Source organism: Pan paniscus, chromosome 21 (assembly GCF_029289425.2).
Source record: "Pan paniscus chromosome 21, NHGRI_mPanPan1-v2.0_pri, whole genome shotgun sequence".
Taxonomy (NCBI): domain Eukaryota; kingdom Metazoa; phylum Chordata; class Mammalia; order Primates; family Hominidae; genus Pan; species Pan paniscus.
The window spans coordinates 42,533,828-42,558,231 of NC_073270.2; the positions used below are offsets into that span (position 1 = coordinate 42,533,828).

At 49.4% G+C, this 24,404-nt stretch overlaps 1 protein-coding gene across 3 annotated transcripts in view; it reads right to left on the minus strand.

Annotated features, from left to right (window-relative positions):
* Positions 1 to 24,404, minus strand: part of MTCL2 (microtubule crosslinking factor 2) — an 86,108-nt gene that overhangs the window by 20,156 nt on the left and 41,548 nt on the right. For 2 of the 3 annotated variants that reach the window (XR_008622307.2, XM_034947126.4), the window contains exons 4-11: positions 19,793 to 19,855; positions 17,509 to 18,690; positions 15,102 to 15,242; positions 12,394 to 12,519; positions 10,928 to 11,158; positions 8,271 to 8,375; positions 7,153 to 7,320; positions 5,271 to 5,522 (exon numbers count right to left, since the gene is read on the minus strand). Coding sequence is in view for 2 of the 3 variants with exons in the window: in XM_034947126.4 (XP_034803017.1) it covers positions 5,271 to 5,522; positions 7,153 to 7,320; positions 8,271 to 8,375; positions 10,928 to 11,158; positions 12,394 to 12,519; positions 15,102 to 15,242; positions 17,509 to 18,690; positions 19,793 to 19,855 (2,268 nt within the window). In the remaining variant the exon portion in view is untranslated. The remainder of the gene's footprint in view (positions 1 to 5,270; positions 5,523 to 7,152; positions 7,321 to 8,270; positions 8,376 to 10,927; positions 11,159 to 12,393; positions 12,520 to 15,101; positions 15,243 to 17,508; positions 18,691 to 19,792; positions 19,856 to 24,404) is intronic. The other variant, XM_057300853.2, reaches the window with a different exon arrangement.

Below are 24,404 nucleotides of genomic sequence, written 5' to 3' on the forward strand. Positions count from 1 at the left end.
TAATGGGCAAAGCTGGTATGCAGGACCCTGCTCTAAGCAAGGCCATTCCCCAGACTCCACTCTGCAGCCCACAGAACCTACATCATGGACAAGGGGCCACCTTCTCAGTGGGTAGCAGCTCAGAGCGCCCCACTCTGCCTGGTGGATTTGGAAAATGATAATAAAAGGAACTACTTGCAGGCATCCTTCTAGATGTCATTATACCTAATATAGTAACAGCCATGACTATGTGAATTCATGTTACAATTCACAGAACAGCTAGACTAGCTAAGCAGCAGCTACATCCCATCAGAGTGGCAAATGTAAGATCCAGGCACCCCCAATGCTCCATCCACAGTGGCCGTCATTTATGGATCTCGGCACTTTTTCCCGCTGGGCCTTGAGGGTCCTCTGCTTCTCTCCCCTCTTTGGAGCTCCATCACTTCCAGGTGGCTTGTGATGGAACCTATCTCCTATGCACACATTAGTTAATTTTTTTTTTTTTTTGAGACAGAGTCTTACTCTGTTGTCCAGACTGGAGTGCCGTGGTACGATCGCAGCTCACTGCAAACTCTGCCTCCCAGGTTCAAGCAATTCTCCTGCCTCAGCCTCCCGAGTAGCTGGCATTTACAGGGATGAGCCACCTCGCCTGGCTAATTTTTGTGTTTTTAGTAGAGACGGGTTTCACATGTTGGCCAGCCTGGTCTTGAATTTCTGACTCAGGTGATCCGCCTGCCTCGACTTCCTAAAGTGCTGAGATTACAGGTGTGAGGCACCGCGTCTGGCCGCATTAGTTGATTTAATCCTCACAGAAACAGTGTATGATAGGTGTTCTTGTGGTTATTTCCATTTGGCAGATGAGAGGATCAAGACTGAGAGAAGAGGTTGGGCAGCTGACTGAGTGAATGATCATGTAGCACTTCCCATTGTTGGTGGCTCCATCTGTACCATCTGACACTACAGCCTTCTCTGGAGGATTGCCTTGGGCAACTAGAACCGAATCACTGCCAATGACAGACAAAGACAGGGGTCCAAAAGACAGGGGTCCAAAAGACAGGCCCAAAAGGCAGACCCCTTGCCTTAAGGTGGACCAAACTGTGGGGTGATTTACTGTTTACACTCCTGGGCATGTCATGGGGTCAGGCCGAGGGCATACTTCATCTGAAAGCATATCTTACGTGGTTTCTTCCCCTTCCCCATCCTGACTCCATCCGTTAACAAATCACTTGCACACAGGGTAACCAACTCATCTTGGTTTGCCCAGGACTTTCTCAGTGTTTGCATTGAAAGTCCCATGTCCCAGAACCCTCAGTTCTAAAAAAAACTAGTAGGCTACGGCTAGGACTATTCTAGTTTTAAAAGTCAAAGTCCCAGGAACGCGCTCAGTCCCAGGCAAGCCAGCATGGGTTGGTCACCTTACTTGTACTTGAATTCATGTCTAGGGCTTTGCTTCTTAGAAACTCAACATGAGACAAACAGTAATAAGGGCAACAATGAAAATAACACTAGGCCAGGTGTGGCAGCTCACAACTATAATCCCAGCACTTTGGGAGGCTGAGGTGGGAGGATCACTTGAGCCTAGCAGTTTAAGATCAGCCTGGGCAACACGGCGAAACCCCATCTCTACAAAAAAATACAAAAGTTGCCGGGCACGGTGGCTCACACCTGTAATCCCAGCACTTTGGGAGGCCAAGGCGGGTGGATCACCTGAGGTTGGGAGTTGGAGACCAGCCTGACCAACATGGAGAAAACCTGTCTCTACTAAAAATACAAAAAATTAGACAGGCGTGGTGGTGTAAGCCTGTAATCCCAGCTGCTCAGGAGGCTGAGGCAGGAGAATCGTTTGAACGCGGGAGGCAGAGGTTGCGGTGAGCCAAGATCGCGCCATTGCACTCTAGTCTGGGCAACAAGAGTGAAACTCCATCTCAAAAATAAATAAATAAATAAATAAATAAATAAATAAATAAAAGTTAGCCAGGCATGGTAGAGTGTGCTCCCAGCTGCACGAGAGGTTGAGGTGGGAGGATCACTTGAGCCTGGGAGGCGGAGGTTGCAGTGAGCTGAGATGGTGCCACTGCACTCCAGCCTAGGTGACAGAGCAAGACCTTGTCTCAAAATAAGAAAAGAAAGAAACGAAGAAAGTAAGAAGAAGGGAGGGAGGAAGGGAGGGAAGGGAAGGAGGGAAATAACACTAACATCAGCAAACAGCAATGAGAGATGAAGACCATAGAATCAAACCAAGCCCCAGACAGGGGTGGGCTTAGGAAGCACTTTGAATCTTCTGGCTATCTCACTTTATTTCCATAGCTGCCCTGCAAGATGAGAAGGTCAAGAATGGTCATCCTTATTTTACAGATGAGGCCCAGAGATCAGAGGTGACTTGACTGGGGTTGTACCTGGTGGAGCCAGGTAAGGACTGGGGACTCCTGGTCAGAAGCTCTTTCCCACCAGCCACTCTGTTGCTTTCACCAGTCTGGCTTAATCGTCAGTCCAGTGTAAAGAAGAATGCTGCTTTGGGGGATTTGGTTTAAAGTGCAGGAGGCAGAAGAATGTCAGAGACACAAGAGGCTGGAGCTAGAGGGCCGGCAAGTCTCTGATGTGAGAACAACAGCAGAACATGGAACCCGTGCCCTGATGAGCTGACAAGACACGCCTGTGGGCTGACATGTTCCCCAGGGATGACATGAAGCTTGTTTCATAATTTCAGAATCATTTTAGAAACATTTTGTTGTTAATATAATAAGAAGGAATTATTCTTTTATAGACAGGAATTTGGTTTGATGGTGCAAACAGATGCATGCATCTGACCTGCTTTCCACGTGGTACCTGGATGGTTCTGGGATTTGTTAGTCAGCCTGCCATCCTGCACTCCCCAAGCACAGGCTCCTAGCAGGTGTGAACCTCAAAGGAGCTCTTTCCCTGCAGGAAAGTGGGCATGGCCCAGGACCAGGAACTTTCCAGATTTTGGAGTTCTGCCAGATTCTGGTCCTCTCCCTTACTCACTTTATGACCTTGGGCAAATCACTTTGCCTCAGTCTCCTCATCTGAAAAAGGGGTTTCATGAACGTGACCTTGCAAGGCTGTTGAAGTACTGAAGAGAACATTAGGAAGAGGAAATACCTAAGATCCATAAACTCATGAAAAATGCTCACCTTCAGTAGAAGTCAGAGAAATGCAAAGTAAAGCAATGAGATAGCATTTCACACCCTAACTTGGGCAGACATTTCAAAGATTGGTAATCACAGGAACTGGCAAAGATAAAGCAAAAAGGGCCTTCATGTCCTTCTCACTGTGCAGCTGGTAGGAGGGTACATGGGCAAAGCCTTTCTAGAAGGCGGCCTGGCAGTTACCATCAACTATAAATGCATATGCCCTTGGATTTAGCAATTTCACCTCTAGGAATCTATCCTACTGAAATATTCATGCGTGTGCAGAAATATATGTGTGGAGATGTTCACTGAGGCACAACTTGAACTTTTTTTTTCTTTTTTTAGATACGAAGTCTCACTCTGTTGCCCAGGCTGGAGTGCAGTGGCATGATCATGGCTCACTGCAGCCTTGATTTCCTGAGCTCAAGCAATCCTCCCACCTTAGCCTCTCATGTAGCTGGGAGTACAGGCACACATTGCCACAACCAGCTTCAGGTCACAACTTTCAATAGTGAAAAACTGGAAACAATCTAGATTTAATCACTGTAGATAACAAATCATAGTATCTCCACACTAGGAACACCAGGCACCAGTCACACTGAATAAGGAAGGCCTCCATACTCTTGTGAACAGCTCTCCAGGAAAGACACAAAGTATAAATAAATGGACATTACAATTTGATTGATGATTAAAAAACAAACAAAACAAAACCCTGTAAATATAAATTTAAATAGAAAGAAAGGCCCAGCGACTCGGGAGGCTGAGGTAGGAGGATGGCTTGAGACCAGGAGCTCAAGCCCAGCCTGGGCCATACAGTAAGACCTCATCTCTCATAAAAAAAAAAAAACAACTTTTTTTCATCAAAAAAAAATGACAAGAAAGGGAGGGAGTAGGCTGAAATATACCTTTGTAATATGTGAACCTTATATAAAGATGAAGTCCTGATTTACGTAATTAAAATTAAAAGTAAGGCCAGGCGCGGTGGTTCATGCCTGTAATCCCAGCACTTTGGAAGGCCGAGGCGGGCGGATCACCTGAGGTCAGGAGTTCGAGACCAGCCTGGCCAACATGGTGAACCCCATCTCTACTAAAAATAAAAAATAAGCCGGGTGTGGTGGCACGTGCCTGTAATCCCAGCTACTCGGGAGGCTGAGGCAGGAGAATCACTTGAACCCGGGAGGTGGAGGTTGCAGTGAGCTGAGATCACACCACTGTACTCCAGCCTGGGCGACAGAGTAAGACTGTCTCAAAGAAAAAATAAATAAATAAAAATAAATAAAATAAAAGTAAGGCCGGGCATGGTGGCTCACTCCTGTAATCCCAGCACTTTGGGAGGCTGAGGCGGGAGGATCACTTGAGGCCAGGAGTTTGAGACCAGCCTGGCCAACATGGTGAAACCCTATCTCTACTAAAAATATAAAAATTAGCCGGCTGTGGTAGCACACGCCTGTAATCCCAGCTACTGAGGAGGCTGAAGCACATGAATCACTTGAACCTGGGAGGCGGAGGCTGCAGTGAGCCGAGAGTGCTCTCTAGCCTGGGTGACAGAGTGAGACTCTGTCTCAAATAAATAGATAAGTAAATAAAAATAAAAGTGAAAGAAAGGGAAAAGTCAAAATCAAGAGTGGAGCAGAGCAGCCTATGGTAGGTGGTGCCTGGCTGCATGAAGTGAACTATAATGGGGAGTGAGGGTCAATGATTGCTTTTCCTTTCCTCCTTCTTTTGATTGGAGGCCTCCCAATTTTCCCATGGGAACCACTCTTAGTTCCTCCCTCTTGGTTCCTGGGTTTGGGTAGGCTCCAGGGGTGGGCACATGACTCACATCTGGCCAATCCACCGTACTTGCTAAGCTGTAAGATATGAGCATGAAACTAACAGTGGCCATATTTGGGAATAGCTTGTTTAAGAGTAAAGCTAACACAGAGGAAAGCAGGCCTGACAGGCTGAAGCAGAGAGAAAGATCTAGTTCCCACTGCATTCTCTAAGTGCCTGGATCCAGCTATACCTGAAGGAGATGGTGTGCCAGACCTCACTGGATGAGCACCTAGATCCAACTATACCTGAAGGAGTTCCTGCTTCTGAATCATTTCTGTAGCAACTCTCCCTTGCGGGCGGAAGCCGCTTGGCAGGGGTGGGCCTCACCTGGCTTAGGCGGTTCTGCAGCTCCTTCACCTGCTGCTCCACCTGCTGCTTCTCACCCTGCAGCCGCTCCACCAGCTGCAGCTTCTCCTGGCTCCAGTTGCGCTCGCTGATCTGCAGCTGCCGAGTCAGCTCCATGACAGCGCTGTAGGACTCAGCTAGGAGGTGCTGCTGCTCCTCACGCTCCCGCTGTAGGGCTGCCTTCCAGTCGGGCCCTGCCCGCTCCCCGGCCCCCTTCCCTGTCTTCAGCTCCATCTGCGGAAAGAAGCAGACTAAGCAGCTGGCAGCAGGAGGCCACTCCTCTTGGCCCTTCTCTCTCCTTCCCTCCTGGGTGCCAGCGGGGAAAAGGGGAGAGGTCCCCTCAGAAGACCCCTCACTAGGGACTAACCCAGCTTAGTCCTCCCCACTCAGAACTAACCCCTAACCCCTCCACACAATAAGGGTTTGAAGAGCTCTTTCTATAAGCCATGCTCTTCTGTGGGCTTTTCAGGCATGATGTCAGTATCCTCATAAAAACTCAGAAAGATTACTAGTGGTCACTCCAGCAAGATGGTTTTCTTGGCCTCAGACCTCAGGGTGGCAGGAAAGGGAATGTGCAACCTTTAGACTCAATGCCCCCCATTAACCCCCATGAGCTGGTCAGGTTCTTGGTGGGAGGAGCACCTGAAATGCCCAGGTCTTTGGGGGCAGCAGGTGCAGTGGACACCGTGGAATGTGCAGATGGAGGGAGCTGTGAGATCTGCAAGAGGGTTAGGAGGGGAGAGTAGTGGCCCCAGGAAGTAGCCAGGAGACTGTGAGCAGTGGGAAGAAGGTGGAATTGGGGCCGGGAGTGGTGGCTCACGCCAGTACTCCCAGCGCTTTGGGAGGCTGAGGCCGGCAGATCACTTGAGATCAGAAGTTCAAGACTAGCCTGGCCAACATGGCGCAGCCCCATCTCTACTAAAAATACAAAAATTAGCTGGGCGTGGTGGTGTGCCATCTATAATTCCAGTTGCTTTGCAGGCTGAGGCAGGAGAATCTCTTGAACCCGGGAGGCGGAGGTTGCAGTGATCCAAGATTGCACCACTGCACTCCAGCCTGAGTGACACAGTGAGATGCCGTCTCGAAAAAAAAAAAAAAAAAAAAAAAAAAGGAGGTGGAATTGGGGTCACAGGGAGCCAGGGGTTAGAGGTTTGGGGGAGCAAGGGCCAGTCTGACACTTATTAGCCGGGTGACCTTGGGAGATAAATTTAACTCCTCTGTGCCAGTTTTGTCATCTGTCCAGCAGAGACCATCGGAGTGCCTGCCTCCCAGAGGCTGCTGATGCCTGGGATGGCAGCTTGCAGCAGGGGCAGGCTGGATGGAAGAAGCTGGAGCCCAAGCTGCAGGGTCAGAGCATTCTCTCTGAGTGGGAAGAAGCCCACCCTCTCACTTTCCAGGCCAAAGGAGGCAGCAAGTCACCCTCAGGCACACAGCAGACACCAAACCCCCAGGGCTCCTGGTTAAGGCTCCTTTGGGGGCACGCTGGGGAGTTGGGAGGGGAGGCCCCCATTTTGAGTGGAGGGAGCAAAATAGAGCCAGGCAGTGGGGGCTGAGGGAGTGCTTATGAGGAAATGAAGGAGCAAATGAGGACAGCAGGCAGTGGGGATGTGCACCAGCCTCACCTGTGAGCCCAGGGCGCAATCCCCCACCTTCCTTCCTTTCCCCTGTGACTCCCATTCCCCACCGTTTCTGATACCCTTTCTGTGTGACTTTAGGCAAGTCTCTTGCCCTCTCTGGGCCACAGGTGAAGCAAAGGCATTCTTATTCCTCTAGGAGCATGGCCTTGGTATTCTACTCCCAGATCTGACAGCTAAAGGCTTGGCTGAGAGTAAGGGGAGAGGCATCTGACAGGTGGGGGGCTCACCTGGGAGGTATGGCCCTTGAGCTCTGCCCGCTCTGTCTCCCAGGTAGCCTTGGCCTTGGCAAACTGTTGCTGAAGCTCCGTCAGACCACGGCGTTCATCCCGGAGCAGCCAGCACAGCTCCTTCAGTGTCACCTTCATGTCAGCCAGTGTCTTGATGTACTCATTGGGCTGCAGACAGGAGGCAAAACCTGAGTCAAGAGCCTCTGTGGGGTAGGGAGGGGAACCTGGGTTCAGAGAACTCACCTAGGAGTCCAGCTTGGGACTTCACGAGGCCTCGGGCAAGTCCCACAACCTCCCTAGGTCATCTCACCCATAAAATGGGAATGACAGGCCCAGCCCTGGCTACCTCCTAGGCTGACATGAGACCCAAATCTGACACCAAGAAAAAACCCTGCAGTTACAGTAATAATTATTCAGCCTAACTCTGAGCTGAATCATCTGGCTTCTTCAAGGCTCTGCAGCGTCTGTGCCGTGGGTCTTTCTCCTCACTCAGGATCTGCCTCTCTGACCCGCTGCAGGCCAGATGTGGGGTCTAATTCATGGAGACTCCCTCAGTTTGCCTGACTCTGTCCCAAATCTTCTCTCCTGGGCCCATGCCCTCATTTCCCATCCCTACCCCAGCTCACCGTGTGTGACCCTGGGATCCTGACCCCACTGTTCTCTCTGACTTATGGCTTGATTTGAAGGTTCCTGACCCTAGACCACAAGGCCCCTCTTCAGATGACTCTAGCCTGATATCCTTACCCTTACCATGTACCTCCCAAGCCATACGCAATACCAGAACACCTTGCCACACCTTGGCACACAGAGTTCTTTTGGTCCAGAATAGTCTTTCCCCTATTCTCTATTAGGTAAACTCCTATACATCCTTCAAAACCCATCATCCATGACCCCTTCACTGTGATACTGTCCCCTATACTGCAAAGAGAATTACTTGCTCTCTTGCCTATGACCCCACAGTCCATCATCTGGACTCTGTTACTGCCCTGGGATGACCAGGCAATAACTTGCAACTTCAATGTCCAGGAATGGGGTCAGAGAAAGCAGTAGGAATTGATTACTGAGCAGACAAAGGAATGAATGGACACAACAGGACCGGGAAGGGGCTGGAAACACACCGTGTTCTGGGTCCAGCTGTCCCCCGTGCAGGCCTTGTTATCAGAATGCTGAGCGTTTATCTCCTCTTCCTCCATCAGCAAGTACAGCTCCTTCATGCTGTTCACCTGTTTTTTAAAAACCATGCTTAACAGCAGGTGGGAAGTTTTCCCAAATTTTAATTCCAACCTTGGGCACCATGTAGGTCGAGGAGCACGGCTGGATAGTCAGGCCCTCCTAGCCTCCCACGACATCTATTCTGCCCCAAAGACCAGGAAGCATCCCTGAGAGTCACTCTGAAATAACCATGTTGACAGGCTGGGTCAAGGCAGGCACTGTGGTTGAAATGAAAAGGCCACACGCACTCCCACAATGCTACATAAGGGTGACCAAAGGTTTGGGTGGACAGAAGGGACCTTGCTGGGGGGTTGGACTGCTTGCTGATAGATTCTGGGCAAGAGTCCAGGGCCAGCCAAGGAGATCAGGGACCTAGTTCAGGATGGAAATAAGACAAAAGGGAGCGAGTCACCTTCTGTGCTCAAGCAATCCTCCTGCCTCAGCCTCCCAAAATGCTGGGATTACAGGCGCGAGCCACCATGCCCAGCATGATTATGTTTATATCTTATTAATTATGCTTATTTTGGTAAATGTATATATTTCTTAATTATATATGTTATGTAATTTTCTGTGTCTCTTTATTTTTTTTTGAGATGGAGTCTCACTGTGTCATCCAGGCTGGAGTGCAATGGCATGCTCTCAGCTCACTGCAACCTCTGCCTTGCAGGTTCAAGAGATTCTCTTGCTTCAGGCTCCTGAGGAGCTGGGACTACCAGTGTGCACCACCGTTCCCAGCTAATTTTTGTATTTTTAGTAGAGACAGGGTTTCATCACATTGACCAGACTGGTCTTGAACTCTTGATCTCAAGTGATCTGCCCACCTTAACCTCCCAAAGTGCTGAGATTACAGGTGTGAGTCACTGCACCTAGCCAATTTTCTATGTTTATGCCCTATTTTTTTCCCCCTAAAGTAAGTTTCTCTCTCTTTTACTCTAGGATATGGAAATGGCTAGAAAGGTTTTCACCAAATGTGGAGGGTTCGTCTGAGACAAACTGACTTAAAATATCGACTGTGTGGCCTGCAGGTCATTCCCTTAAACTGGGCTTCATCCAGAGGCCTGTGAGACTTCCAAACAGGTGAGAGGGCTCCTATGTTTCCAAACGTCACAGAAGAGACAGCTTCGGACAGGAGGACCGAGGCGAATGCTCCCAGGGGCGGCCCTGTGTCAGGCACTGCAGGGCCAGGGCAGCAGGGTGTGGGCCCATGGAATGGCGGTAGTGACTCTCCCATGAGGCCCTGGGGAGGAGCTGGTGGCCTGCGAGAATGATGAGCCCCACTGAGATAGGGTGATGCAGGGTCTTGCTACACACTCAGGTCTAACTGTCTTGCCTGGCTCCTGGGGCATCTGGGCTCCTCTGGAGTACCCCTGATGGCGTAAGTGGCAACTTGAGGCATGCTAATGCTCCCTACTGGATCTGGACAGGGGACTACAGAGAGCAGCCTGGACTAGAGGAGGGCCAAGCCTGGGCTAGACTCGAGGTACCTGAACCCAAAAGGACACGGCCAAAGTGAACAATGTCAACTAAGATGAGTGTGACCAAGGTCTGACATCCTTGTAAGTCCCCTTCTCTTCCCTGATGTGTTGATGTGTGCTGCTGTGCTGATGACAGGAGGCAAGGGCTTTGAGCAGCAAAGGGTCCTGCATAGACTGGGGCATGAATGGGTCAGTTGGGTCCTTTCTAAGCTTCTTACATTCCCAGAGCTCCGCCCCCACATGTTTCCTGCCACATCCTAATACCACCTGTACTATCACCAGTGTTTTTAAGCCAGCCTACTCCCTCTTGTTAAGTAAACATATCTTTTGGCCAGGCATGGTGGCTCATGCCTGTAATCCCAGCACTTTGGGAGGCCAAGGCAGGTGGATTACTTGAGGTCAGGAGTTTGAGAGACCAGCCTGGCCAACATGGATAAACCCTGTCTTTTTTTTTTTTTTTTTTTTTTTGAGAAGGAGTCTTGCTCTCTCTCCCACTCTGGAGTGCAGTGGCGCAATCTAGGCTCACTGCAAGCTCCGCCTACTGGGTTCACGCCATTCTCCCGCCTCAGCCTCCCGAGTAGCTGGGACTACAGGCACCCGCCACCACACCTGGCTAATTTTTTGTATTTTTAGTAGAGACGGGGTTTCACCAAGTTAGCCAGGATGGTCTCGGTCTCCTGACCTCGTGATCTACCCGCCTCGGCCTCCCAAAGTGCTGGGATTACAGGTGTGAGCCACCGCACCCAGCCAAGAAACCCTGTCTTTACTTAAAATACAAAAATTAGCTGGGCATGGTGGCATGTGCCTGTAATCCCAGCTACTCGGGAGGCTGAGGTAGGAGAATTGCTTGAACCCGGGAGATGGAGATTGCAGCAGGCTGAGATTGCACCACTGCACTCTAGCCTGGGCTGGAGTGAGACTCCATCTCGGAGAAAAAAAAAAAAAAAGCAACGAATGCAGGAAGGAAGCCTGCATGCTGATGGCAGGTATGTGAGCCTAGGAGTTGTGTCAATACCAGCTGGGCGTCCCTTCCCTGTCCCTCTCTCCCCAGCCCACACTCCCAGTCCCAGTCCCAGGCCCAGTCTTACCTCGAGGAAGTCATCCCCCTCGCTGGGCAAAACCTTGCCCTGCCGCCAGCGCTTGAGGAACCACCTGAGCTTCATGAAGAGCAGCAGGAAGTTGTGCTTGAATTGCTGGGACTCCTGCACCAGCATGTTCTTCTCCTGGCTCCAGAATTTCTGTTCCAGCCTCCGCTGGAGGCTCAGACTCTGCAGCTCAAACTCCCGCCTCAGGAGCGCCCTCTGCTGGTCCTCCTTCAGCTGCCGGGGGACAAGAGCTTGAGCAACCCCAGGGCCCTGTCCTCTCCCCCACCCCTTTCCGGGCCCCTGGACAGGGGCAGGGAGGAAAGTCTGGGTGGTGCCTGTGAGTGATCCCTGCCGGGGATCCCACCACACGTGGCGCAATCTATTCAGATGAGCACTGCCCTCTGCTACTGCAAAAACAGTGACACATCATTGAAGGAGCTGGGATTTGACCCTGGCTCTAAAAAACCATGACATCATATACTGAGCACCTCCTGGGCACCAAATGTCTCACACGAATGCTCACGTTCAATGAGGAACCTGCGAGGGTGAGCGATGATAGCAGGGAGGGGTGACGCATGGAGAGCAAAGGGCGTGCCAGGGTTGAGGACAGCTGATGACTAGGCAACACCCTAGGAAGCAATGCAGTGTCATGCCTAACAGAGGGACCTGGATTAGAGGCCCAGCCCTGCCACACTCTGGATGTGCAACCCTGGGCAGAGCACTCCGGCTCTCTGAGCATCAGTTTCCCCATCTGCAAAATGGTGATAAGGGAGGGCACAAGGATTAAAAGACATAATGGGTAGAAAGTGCATTGGACAGGCCCACCATACAGTAAGGGCTTAACAAATGTTATTCCAGAACTATTATCTTGATTAGAAGCCAGGCCTGATGAGGGCACCATTTCATAAATGGGAAACTGAGGTCCTGAGAGAAAACAGGACTGGCCCCAGGTCCCACAGGCCGCCAATGACAGCCCTGTTACACAACTAATGCACAATGGCAAGGACAATAACATCCCAGCAGGGCACAGGGGCTGAAGACTCAGGTTTCCCTTGACATTCTTTCATTCTTTTTTTTTTTTTTTTTTAGATATCACTCTGTCACCCAGGCTAGAATGCAGTGGGATGATCTCGGCTCACTGTAACCTCCGCCTCCTGGGTTCAAGCGGTTCTCTTGCCTCAGCCTCCCGAGTAGCTGGGATTACAGGCGTGCTAGTGCACGCCTGGCTAATTTTTGTATTTTTAGTAGAGGCGGGGTTTCCATGTTGGCCAGGCTGGTCTCAAACTCCTGGCCTCAAGTGATCTGCCTGCCTTGGCCTCCCAAAGTGTTGGGATTACGGGTGTGAGCCACCACACCCAGCCTCCCCTGACATTCTTGACTTCAGAGGGCCCATAGATCCTCAAGGCCTCTGCTTCCAGCTCAGAGAGGCTGTAGGAATAGCTGCCTGGAAAGCGCTGGGCACCACGCACCTGGACCATTTTCTGGTTGAAATTGTCAGCCTCCTCCTTTCGTAGCTGCCGCTCCTGGGAGAGCTGCTCTTGCAAGCCCCGGAGGCTGTCGTGGGCCTCAGCCAGCACCAGCTGCAGCTCCTTGATCTGTGGTACAGACAGGGGACACAGATAATGAGGAGGGAGAGAGAGGAAGAAGTGGATAGAAATTGTGATCTAAGGATGACAGTGGTAGGGGAACGATGGGATGTTGGACCCAAGCTGTCCAAATACAAATCAGGCAGAATGACTGTCCCCACCTCTGAGGGTCGTCATGATGATTAAATGAAACAGTACATATCAAATCTGGCTTTTGTTACCATTGGAACTTGTTCTTTTCTCTCTGAAATTTATCTTAATAAGGTACTGGGAAAACTAAGTTTGATTCACAAAGATGTTCATTGTTTCATTGTTTATAATTGCAATATTTTAGAAACAACTTAGATACTAAATGATGGGACTTAAAAGATGCTTAATGGATCTATACATATGTAACAATCCATTCAGTGGTACCCTTAAGGACAGTGTCCTTTATTGTATGTATGTTATTATGTTATACTACAACAGAAAGTAGAAAAACAAAACCAAAAACGCTATAGACCTCCATAAAAAAACATACAAAGGACATGGACACACACAATAAATGTAACCAGTGGGAACTATGTGAAGATCTTCTGACCTCCAACCTTCACCCACCCTCCCCTCCTTCTCTCTCTCCCTCCCTCTCTCTCTCTCTCTCTTTCAACGGAGTTTCGCCAGCTTTGAGCGCGATCTTGGCTCACTGCAACCTCTGCCTCCCAGGTTCAAGCGATTATCCTGCCTCAGCCTCTCAATTAACTGGGATTATAGGCACCCGCCACCACGCCTGGCTAATTTTTATATATTTTTGATAGAGACAGGATTTTGCCATGTTGCCCAGGCTCATCTCGAACTCCTAGGCTTAAGCAATCTGCCCACCTGGGCCTCCCAAAGTGCTGAAATTACAGGTGTGAGTCACCGTGCCTGGCCCCAGAACTCCTACATAAAACCTTCCTAGGCATGGCAAATGTCCCTCTGTGAGAAAGTAAACATTCATTATATGGTCAATAATATGATGAGTTGGCAGTGGAAGGCACAGTGACTTGAGGTATATCTTCTATATCTGTTTTGCATTAAACATTTTTGCAGGGCTACATACTGTCTGCTGTCCCTGGTTTCCTCCCTGAACTCAGTGGTCAACAGCACTGGGCAATTGTCACTACTCAATAAAGAGTGGCTGAATGAAACAAATAATTGAATGTGTGCAGGAAATCACTTTTTCTACAGGTAAGCCTATAGAATAGGCCTATTTCCTGGCAGGGCACGGTGGCTCACGCCTGTAATACCAGCACTTTGGAAGGCTGAGACGGGAAGATCACTTGAGCCCCAGAGTTTGAGACCAGCCTAGGTGACATGACAAAACCCTGTCTCTACTAAAAATACGAAAATTAGCTGGGCATGGTGGCGCACGCCTACAGTCCCACCTAACTGGGAGGGCTGAGGCACAAGATTCGCTTGAACTCAGGAAATGGAGGTTACAGTGAGCCAAGATCACACCACTGCACTCCAGACTGGGCAACAGAGCGAGACTCAGTCTAAAAAAAAAAAAACAAAAAAAAGAATAGGCCTATTTCCTTTTCTTAGAAAATGCCAACTAAGTTATCTCAGTTTTTTCTCTTTTTGCCATGGCTTCCAGGAAGCTCACTTAGAGAGTCTGATCCATCAGCTTCAAGTGAGCTTCTCCTTCCCACATAGTCATGGGCTGACCTTCCTGGGACTACAGAGTTGTCTTCCAAGAGATGCTCAGAAAGGTGCTCAGGCTGGAAAATACATAGGACTCTGCAAGGTTCAGGGTTTCAGGGATACTCCACCCAGTCCGTAGGAGCCTTTTCCTGCTTCAGGCTCATTATGAAGAGCAAGGAGAAGCTCAGCAGGCTTAGAAGGGGCTCAGAACTACCCAGAATTCCCTGAGGATCAAAGAATCCTAGCAATTCGATAACTACCATTCACTCTAACCCTCCCGTTACAGATGGGGAAGCTGTGGCCAGAAGGTAGAAACCTGTCCAAGGTCACACAGGAACACTGGTAGAACTGAGACTTGAACTCAGGTCCCCTGAGTCCCAGAGATGTGTCATTATCATCATAATCATCCTCCTCCTCCTCCTCATCCTCACCCAATGTGGACCATGCCTTAAGCTATGGCTTTTCATGTATTTAATCCTTTCAACAACCCTGTGAGGCACTTTCATTTTACATGTGAGAAAACTGAGAATCAGAGAGGTAAAATGACTTATCCAAGATCTCACAGCCAGAATAGAGTGGATCCACAATTGAAACCCAAACTGCCTGACTATAGAGACTGCTGCCTTCCTGCTACATACATGAGTAGTTCCATTAAATTACATAAATTGTTAAATTCCCAGTGGAATTTAGTACAGAAGAAAAAATAATTTATGCAGATGAGTTTATAAGTTTCCTTGGATCAGGCCATGAGAATGTCCCAAACTTCCTTATTTCCCTTCTGGCCTTGGCTGCCAGGAAGCCTGGAACCAAATGGAATGCCCCAAACCCATATCCTCACCAGCTAAGTGATATATGGACCACTCTGCTTTTGACAGGGCTCAGTCACTCTCCTCCTACCCAATCCCATGCTCGCTCAGGCCTAGACCCACCTCAGAGGCATAGGAATCATTGTCTTCAGCTCGGTAAGGCCTGAAGCTCCGGCTGGGGTCGGGCTTAGAGTCCAAGTCACCAGTGCGGAAAGCCTCTCGGATCCTGGGCTCCCATTCCGGCAGGTCCCTGAAGTCAGGTGGCTGCACCCAGAGGCACAGGCAGAACAAACCAAAGATCACCATGGGGAGGGGCCCGAGGGGTGCCAGAAACACCCACCCCAGGCCTCTGCGCTCCCTAAGAGGCTTGAACCACCCACCTGAGGGCTGGGACCCTGGTAGATTCACCTCTGCAACCCAGACCCAGCCCCGGCTGGGGGCACTGCTGCCGTTTAATGAATGTTTGCTGAAAGGATGAATGAGTAGGTAAGTGCGAAGTGATTTTCTGAATGTGTGCCTTGTGCACAAACCTTTTGAGTCAGCCCAAACTGTCCTATCACATGGGTGACCTCTGTTCATCCCTCTTTCAAGAAGAACCAAAAGGGAGATAACATAGAGCAGTCTATGGGCACAGTGGCATGTGCCTGTAATTCCATCTACAATTTGAGGCTACAGCGAGCTGTGATCATACCATTGCCCTCCAGCGTGGGCAACAGAGCAAGACTGTTTCTTTAAAAAAAAAAAAAAAAAAAAAAGGCAATGTGCTTGCTTAAAAAAGCAAAATGAAACCGGATCAACAGGTCTTAAGTTAAAGAAATTATGGCACATATCCACTGTATAGTTGTTAAAAAGAAAGTGCTAAATCTCAGAAGGGCACGATGGCTCACACCTGCAATCCCAACACTTTGGGAGGCCGAGGCAGGTGGATCACCTGAGGTCAGGAGTTCAAGACCAGCCTGGCCAACATCGTGAAACCCCATCTCTATTAAAAATACAAAAATTAGCCAGGTGTGGTGGGGCATGCCTCTAATTCCAGCTACCCAGGAGACGGAGACAGGAGAATTGTAATTTCAGCTACCAGGAAGGCGGAGACAGGAGGCGGAGGTTGCAGTGAGCTGAGATCGTGCCACCGCACTCCAGCCTGGGCGACAGAGTAAGACTCTGTCTCAAAAAAAAAAAAAAAGATAAAAGAAAAAAAGAAAGTGCTAAATCGCTCTCTTTCCCTGGAAATGAAAAATTCCCTGCCATTGCTCTGAGGATGAAGATCAAACCTCCTGCATGCTCAGTGCAGTCCAGCTTCACATTGTCTCTTCACTCAGTGTCCTGGACACACCACGCTTTTTCCGCCTCTGATCTGAGCTGTGTCTTTGCACAGGTTATTTGCTCTGCTGAAAACACTGTTCCCCCAGCCATCCATCCCTCTGACCTCTGGTCAGATCAGAGGCCTTCCCTCAGCATAGGGTCTAGGTCAAGTTCCTTGTTCATAAAACCATGTACGCTTCCTTCAGATTCCTCTCTCAGTGTCTAATTGCACATTCACTGACATGATATTTTGGGTGACTCTGCCCCACTTAGATGATAAGGACCATGAGAGGGGGAATCATATCTGTTTTTGCTAATCATGACATCTTCAGCAGTGAGCACAAAAACTGTGTGAACAACAGACAAGGCATCATAAATTAACAAACTGATACATTGCGTTAAAAATATAAGTTGTGTAGTAACAATAGATATAAAGCAATCTGGGTGGAAAAACAAATATATGATAGATGTGTAGAGAAGGATTTAGAAGGACAAGCTGCAAGGATGAAATATTCTAGATCCACTCTACTAGACACACACAAATACTGAACATTTAAAATGTGACTATTAGGCCACACACAGTGGCTCACACCTATAGTCCTAGCACTTTGGGAGGCTGAGGCTGGTGGATCACTTAAGCTCAGGAGTTCAAGACCAGCCTGGGCAATATGGCAAGATTCCATCTCTACAAAAAAATTTAAAAATTATGGCCAGGCACAGTGGCTCACACCTGTAATCCCAGAACTTTGGGAGACAAAGGCGGTCAGATCACTTGAAGTCAGGAGTTCGAGACCAGCCTGGCCAACATGGTGAAACCCCATCTCTACTAAAAATACAAAAATTAGCCAGGCATGATGGAGGGCGCCTGTAATCCTGGCTACTTGGGAGGCTAAGAGAGGAGAATCGCTTGAACCTGGGAGTTGGAGGTTACAGTGAGCCGAGATTGCGCCACTGCATTCCAGCCTGGGTGACAGAGCGAGACTCTGTCTCAAAAAAAATAAAAAATAAATAAAAATTAGCTGGGTGTGGTGGTGCTCACTTGTAGTCCCAGGTACTCAGGAGAGTGAGGGGGGAGAATGGCTAGAGCCCAGGATATCGAGGCTGCAGTGAGCTGAGATTGCACCACTGCACTTCAGCCTGGCCAGCGGGGAGAGACCCTATCTCAAGAAAAACAAAACAAAACAAAGGAAAAAAATAAATAATAGGATCTGTGCATGAGGCACCTTACCTGAAAGTCTGAGCCAAGGTCTTTTGCCAGAAGAATCTCCTTAGAGAGCCCCTGGGAGCCCAAGGGGGGCAGTGATGAGAAGGACTCCTGCTGTTCCTTGACAGAGCACCCGAGGACTGCATCTGCCTTCCGCGTGAAGGCATTCAGCTCCTGCTGCAGCACGCTCAGGCGCACCAGGATGGCATGGATGAGCTTGGTGTCCCTGGGGCCCTCGCTGTTGTCGGGGGCCTCATGCAGCCGGAAGTCAGCACACTCGTTGTCCAGACACAGCCGGAGGCCAGCCGTGAAGCCATTGGCATCAGCCACCAGGACATCGATGGCCTTACTGACCAGGGCGGCCTGCTCTCTCAGCCCAGGCAGCACCTCGGCCTCCCTGGCTCTGCAGAGTCGGACCTCATGGGACTCGTGTGTCTCGCCCAGGGGAGCAGGCACACACTGGGCAGAGTCCCCGGCCTCGGCGTCCGTCTCCAGCATGGGCCGCGTACTCTGGCAGGAGGCGAGGTCACAGCGCTGGAGGTTGGAGAGCAGCACGCGGTTCTCGTACTGCAGCTTCTTGACCTTGCCGCTGAGCTCGCCGATCTGCAGCTTGGCGGCCGCCAGCTCCTCCTGCGAAGGTTCGCTGAGCACAGAGCAACTGTCCTCCGACAGCGCCACGTCCAGCTCGTGCTCCGAGCGGAACTTGGCCAGCTCGTTCAGCAGCAGCTTATTCTGGTCCTCGAGCTCGGCAGAGGAGCGCCGCAGCAGCTCGGCCTCCTCTTCGACAAACTGCAGGTGTCGCCGCAGCTCTGCCAAGCTCTCCCCGCACTCTCCGCCACCCAGCGCGGAGAAGGCCAGGCGTGCCTCAGGACCCCCACAGCCACCTCCATGATCCTTCATGTCGTCCATCTCGGCCCGCAGGCCTCGGTTCTCCACCTCCAGCTCCACGATGCGGCGGCTCAGCAGGTTGGCTTCCTCCTCCACCAGCTTCAGGTGCACCTTCAGCTCGGTCTCCCGCGAGTGGGGGGCATCGGCCAGCTCCTCGGCTGACAGCGCGCTGTCCAGGTCCCCATAGAGCGAGCGGTACTTCAGCAGCTCCTCCTTCATGCTGTCATTCTCCTTGGCAAGCTTACTGAGCTTCTTGCACATGAGGGCTGACTCCTCCTTTGCAAAGTGCAACTGGCACTTCAGGTCTGCACTGTCCTCCTGGGACCACAGAGACAGACACAACCCAGGAAGGTTAGTGCTGGGAGGCTCAGTACCGGCCATGGCATTTTGGGGAGCACTAACTATGTGCTGGGAACACAGGGATGAATCAGACACAGCCAGACCCTCAAGGAGCTAAGGGTCCGGGGGAGACGCAGAGGGGTAGATGTTGAAATGACAGCAAGGATGGGGCGCCACACATAGCCTGGGACAGGAGCAGGTGACATACTGATGAGCAACTGCTGCCACTACAGTTTCATCAGTAAAATGGGGCGGTACCATTACCTCCCTCCCAGAGCCACAGAGGGGATTAAATGAGCTAAGGATGAAAAGGGCCTGGCACTCTGACAATCCCATACCACTAGGAGCTAACGGTATGTGGCCTTTGCTGCATATAGTCCTTCATCCAATTCTTCCAATGAACCCCCAAGACAGGGATAGATAGGAAATGGAGCCCAGAAACTCAAAATGACTCGCTCCAATCACATGGCAGTCAAGTGGCAGAGCCAAGATTCAAGCCTGGGTCTCCAACTCTAGACCTTTGGATTTGACTGTAGTGCTGCTTGCTAAGTTCCTGGCTGGGGTGGGGAGCGAGCGTCTAAGCATCTAAGAACCATGGGCTCAGGATGTGGTTTTGGGAAATAAAGTGGGCAGTGAAACTAAGAAAATGAGCAAGGGGGCCGGGCGCAGTGGCTCACACCTGTAATCCCAGAACTTTGGGAGGCCGAGGCAGGTGGATTGCTTGAGGCCAGGAGTTCAAGACCAGCCTGGTCAAGACGGTGAAACCCTGTCTCTACTAAAAATACAAAAATTAGCCAGGTGTGGTGGTGCGCGCCTGTAGTCCCAGCTACTCGGGAGGCTGAGGCATGAAAATTGCTTGAACCTGGGAGGTAGAGGTTGCAGTGAGCTGAGATTGTGCCACTGCACTGCAGCCTGGGCAAGAGAGTGCGACTCCGTCTCAAAAAAAAAAAAAAGAAAAGAAAAGAAAAAAAAAGAAAATGAGCAAGGGGAGGACAGGGCAGAATCTGGGATCCCCAGGCCACTCAGAGTCAGGCTCAGGCCTTCAGAATAAAACCTTCCTACGGGGGCTGCTGGGAATTACCTGCACCGAAGTCTTCTTATCGGCCTTCCCCAGGGAGCGGGTTCCTCTTTTCTTCAAGGAATGCTGAAGTGAGATTTAATTAAAAAAAAAAAAAAAAAGTCAGGACTGAAAGCTCACAGAATGATGTACATGCAGAGAGCTGTCACAGTGCCCAGGGTCCAGGGAGGGCCCCAGTCCCCAGGCCACCCCACCCTGATGGCACTGACTGTTGAGTAAGAGGAGCCCTCCAGATCACCCAGTGAGCAGCAATGGGAGATAGGCCAGAAGCATTGGAGAAGATGATTCTAAAAACACCTGCTCAGGGCTCCTCCCCTCCAGCCTGCTCCCATGTGTGACCCAGTTGGCCTCGGCGAAGACTTGGAAAGCTGTGTTTCTGTTCTCATTTGTCTTTCATCAAAGGATTTCCTGAGCACCTATCAAGCGCCAGGTAGGTAGGTGTAGAGAACACAGCAGTGAACCAGGGAGGATGTTGTGGTGCTTTGCCCAGATTCCCCTTCGGAACTGAGACACTCATTACCAGAGCTGAGACCTCAAAGCTGAGTACCTCTCCCAGCGACAGCCATTGGTTGAGGGGAACCACCTTGTCCAAGGGCAGGTGCTATCCGTGGATGGAGCCCACATCCAGGGACGGGTCCATGACCCCTTGCCTCAGCTCTACAGGGAGGGCCATCCTAGCTCCAGAGCTCCCCATGGGATCGCCTGAGATCACTGGTGTAATTCAGCTTCCAGCTCTGCCTCACTCCCTGTGGTGTTGTTCCCAAGGAGACTCTTCCATAAACCTCTGCATGCAAATCTCCATCTCAGAGAAAATCCTGTCTTCATGAAACTGACATCTAGTGGGAACTGTAATTCAGAATGAATACTAATGGATAAAATGAATATGGAGGCTGGATGTGGTAGTTCATGCCTGTAATCCCAACACTTTGGGAGGCCAAGACAGGAGGATTGCCTGAGGCCAAGAGTTTGAGACCAGCCTGGCCAACATAGCAAGACCCTGTCTCAAAGAACAAACAACAACAATAAAATGAATATAACAAATCGTAATTACACATGAGGCTTAGAAATGGTCATGAGAGAGACTGATGGCAAACAGTGATTCAAAAATCCAGAAGCTGGTCCGGCATAGTGGCTCATGCCTGTAATCCCAGTACTTTGGGAGGCTGAGGTGAGAGGATTGCTTGCATTGAGGAGTTTGAGACTAGCCTGGGCAACATAGCAAGACTCCACCTCAAAAAAATAAGATGTTTAAAATCCAGAAGCAATAGGGGAAAAAATAGATACATTTGATTATACAAGCAAATTCTGCATGGAAATAAAAACACCTTAAGAAAAGTAAAAACATAAATGACAAACTCTGAAAAAATATCTGCAATGTACAACACCAACAAAGGGTTGATATCCTAAATATGGAAAGAGTTTCACAAACAGAGCATTAAAAGGCCAGCAGACCTGTAGGAAAATAGGCTAGAGATATGAAAAACAGTTCACAGGAAAAGAAAGGCAAATGGATCATGGCACATGAAGACATCAAGACACATGAAGATATTCAACCCCACTCCTGTTAGATAAATGCAAATTAAAATTACACTGAGATACCGTTTCTCACCTATCAGATTGGCAAAAATCCAAATATCTGACGACATAGTCTATTGGTGAAGCTATGGAGAAACAAAAAGGTTCATAAATTGCTGGCAAGAATGCCAAATGGCACAAGCCCTACAGAGGGAATTGGAGGAAATGTTACAGTAACAATTACTGAAATTTCTCAATGTTTAAAGAAGTCATTCAATTAGATGCACGATTCTTTTGAGCGCTTCCTCCCAAGAGAGGAGGGGTGATTCATGGTGGTGGTGTATGTATAAAACCATGCTTAGGTTGTTTTGACTTTTCAAGGTGGGCTGGTATATTTTTGAAAATGGCCCCAGGTGATTTGGATACATGCTTGCTCCATCCCCCACCTCTCACACCCCATCCCTGAAAGTGACAGCCACTGATCTAATCTGAGTCCCATTTTTCTGAAACCAAGACAGAGGGGCAGGGACTTGTCCAAGGTCTCACAGTACACCCACAGCTGACCTGCGACCAGTTCTTGACATAGCTCTTGACCGAATTCCAAAGAGTTGGTAGAAGAAAATGTGTCTTCTCTGATGAGGGCCAGAGTGTAGCTAGCACAGTGGTTCTCAACCTGGTACACATCAGAATTACTCAAAAAAAAAAAAAAAAGAAAAAATACTGGTGGTCTGAGACATCAGTATTTTTCAAATGCTTTCAGGTGATTCTGAAGTGCAGGTCGGATCCTCTGTGCCAGGCAAGGAGAGCTCCAGATGGACTCCTAAGTACAGAATATCTTAGAGCCCAATCAAATCCTAAAGAGACCTTTTGAAATGCAAATGAGGCAGGGAGGCAGAGGCTGATATTTCAGACGCTGGGTGCCAAGAGCCAGGAGCCAGTATTTGAGAAGTGCTGACCTGGGAGCTTTCAAAAGCTGGAAGGGAAGAGGAGGAAACAGGGCTATGGGTCAGAAAACGAGTCCTTCCACAAGAGCCAGGAGGCAGCAGACAAGGGCAGCCAGTGGGGCCCTGGACGGGGCACACAGAAGCAGACCCCCGTATAGCATGCAAGGGGGGGCTGTGGGCTCAGACCATCAGGCTATGGAAGGATCTAGGCCCACCTATTACAAGCTGAGTGGGAAGGGCTGTGGCCTCAGCTGGGAGTTGAACTCTGGGGCCCTTGCAACGCTGAGTTTATGATCCCTGGGTGAACCCTTTCCTCTCCCTGAAATTCCATTTTCTCATTTATAACACTGGGCCATGGATTAGGTGACCAGAGCCCCACCAATGACTGCAGACTCCCTGGAGGAAGGAAGTGAAGTGACAGAGAGGAGAGCCAGGGGTCTGCAGAGGTACCAAGGGGTCAGGCATCACATGTGAATGAATGAATCACCTAAAGCCATTCAAAGTACTAAGGGATCATGAGATTCACTGACATGGTAAAGTCTCTCAGACAGTCTGTTAAGGGAAAGAAGTAACCAGCAAAACAAAACCTATAACCCAAATATGTCCACCAACTTTAGAATGGATTAAAAAAATGTGGTCTATCCACACAACAGAATATTTACTCAGCCACAGAAAGAAGAAAGAAATGGCTGGGTGTGGTGGCTCATGCCTGTAATTCCAGCTTTTGGGGAGGCTGAGGCAGTTGGATCACCTGAGGCCAGGAGTTTGAGACCAGCCTGGCCAACACAGTGAAACCCTGTCTCTACTAAAAATACAAAAATTAGCCAGGTGTGGTGGCAGGCACCTGTAATCCCAGCTACTAGGGAGACTGGGGCAGGAGAATCGGTTGAACCCATGAGGCAGTGGTTGCAGTGAGCCGAGATCACACCACTGCACTCCAGCCTGGGCAAAAGAGTAAGACTCTGTCTCAAAAAAAAAAAAAAAAAAAAAAAAAAAAAGAGTTTAAAAATATATAGAACCTGCATTGTATGAGACTAGAGAAAGACCTGGAAAGATACAAAGCAAACTGCTGATGCTGGGTCAGGCTGAGGAGTAGAATTGAAGGAGGCAGTTAGGGAAGGCTTTCTTCTTTAATTTATGGGTTTTATTATTTCTATTATTTTTGAATAGATAACAAAGTCGCATGGTTCAACATTCAAAAAGGACATAAAAGAATACAGTGAACCCAGTCACCCAGTTATCCCGCCCCAAGGCAACCAACGTAACCAGAGCACTGCAGCTTGTCCTTGGAGGTATGCTAGGCATGCATCTGTGTGCTTTTCTAATGATATTTTTGCTTCACTGAGTTTATATTACTTTTTTAGATTAAAAAATGCATATTCTGGGTGGATGCGGTGGCTCACGCCTATAATCCCAGCACTTTGGGAGGCCGAGGTGGGTGGATCACCTGAAGTCGGGAGTTCAAGACCAGCCTAACCAACATGGAGAAACCCCGTCTCTACTAAAAATACAAAAAAAAAAAATTAGCCAGGCATGGTGGTGCATGCCTGTAATCCCAGCTACTCGGGAGGCTGAGGCAGGAGGATCACTTGAACCCAGGAGGCAGAGGTTGCAGTGAGCCGAGATCACACCACTGCACTGTAGCCTGGGCAATAAGAGAGAAACTCTGTCTCAAAAACAAGAACAAAAACAAAACAAACAAAATGCATATTCTTAGCCGGGTGTTGTGGCATGTGTCTGTAGTCCTAGCTACTTGGGAGGCTGAGGTGGGAGAATTGCTTGAGCCCGCGAGGTGGAGGTTACACTGAGCCAAGATCATGTCCCTGCACTCCAGCCTGGGCAACAGAGCCAGACCTTGTCTCCAAAAAAGAAAAAAAGCATATTCACGTTTACATTTAAATACACATATATGTATACATAGAAAAACTTATTGGAAGTATATGCACCTCTCCATCCACACAGAAATTCCCTATGGCTTATTCGAATCTTCTAATCTTTTTCTGCTAAGCACATACTACTACCTGCTGGGGGGAAGGGAAAAGTCATTATAAAAGGTTTTTAAAATATACTTTCCCCAAGAAGTCACCAAACACCTTTCCAGCAGGCAGAGAAAAGGTGTGAATGAGCTGAGTGGCTTGAATCTCACCAGAAAGCAG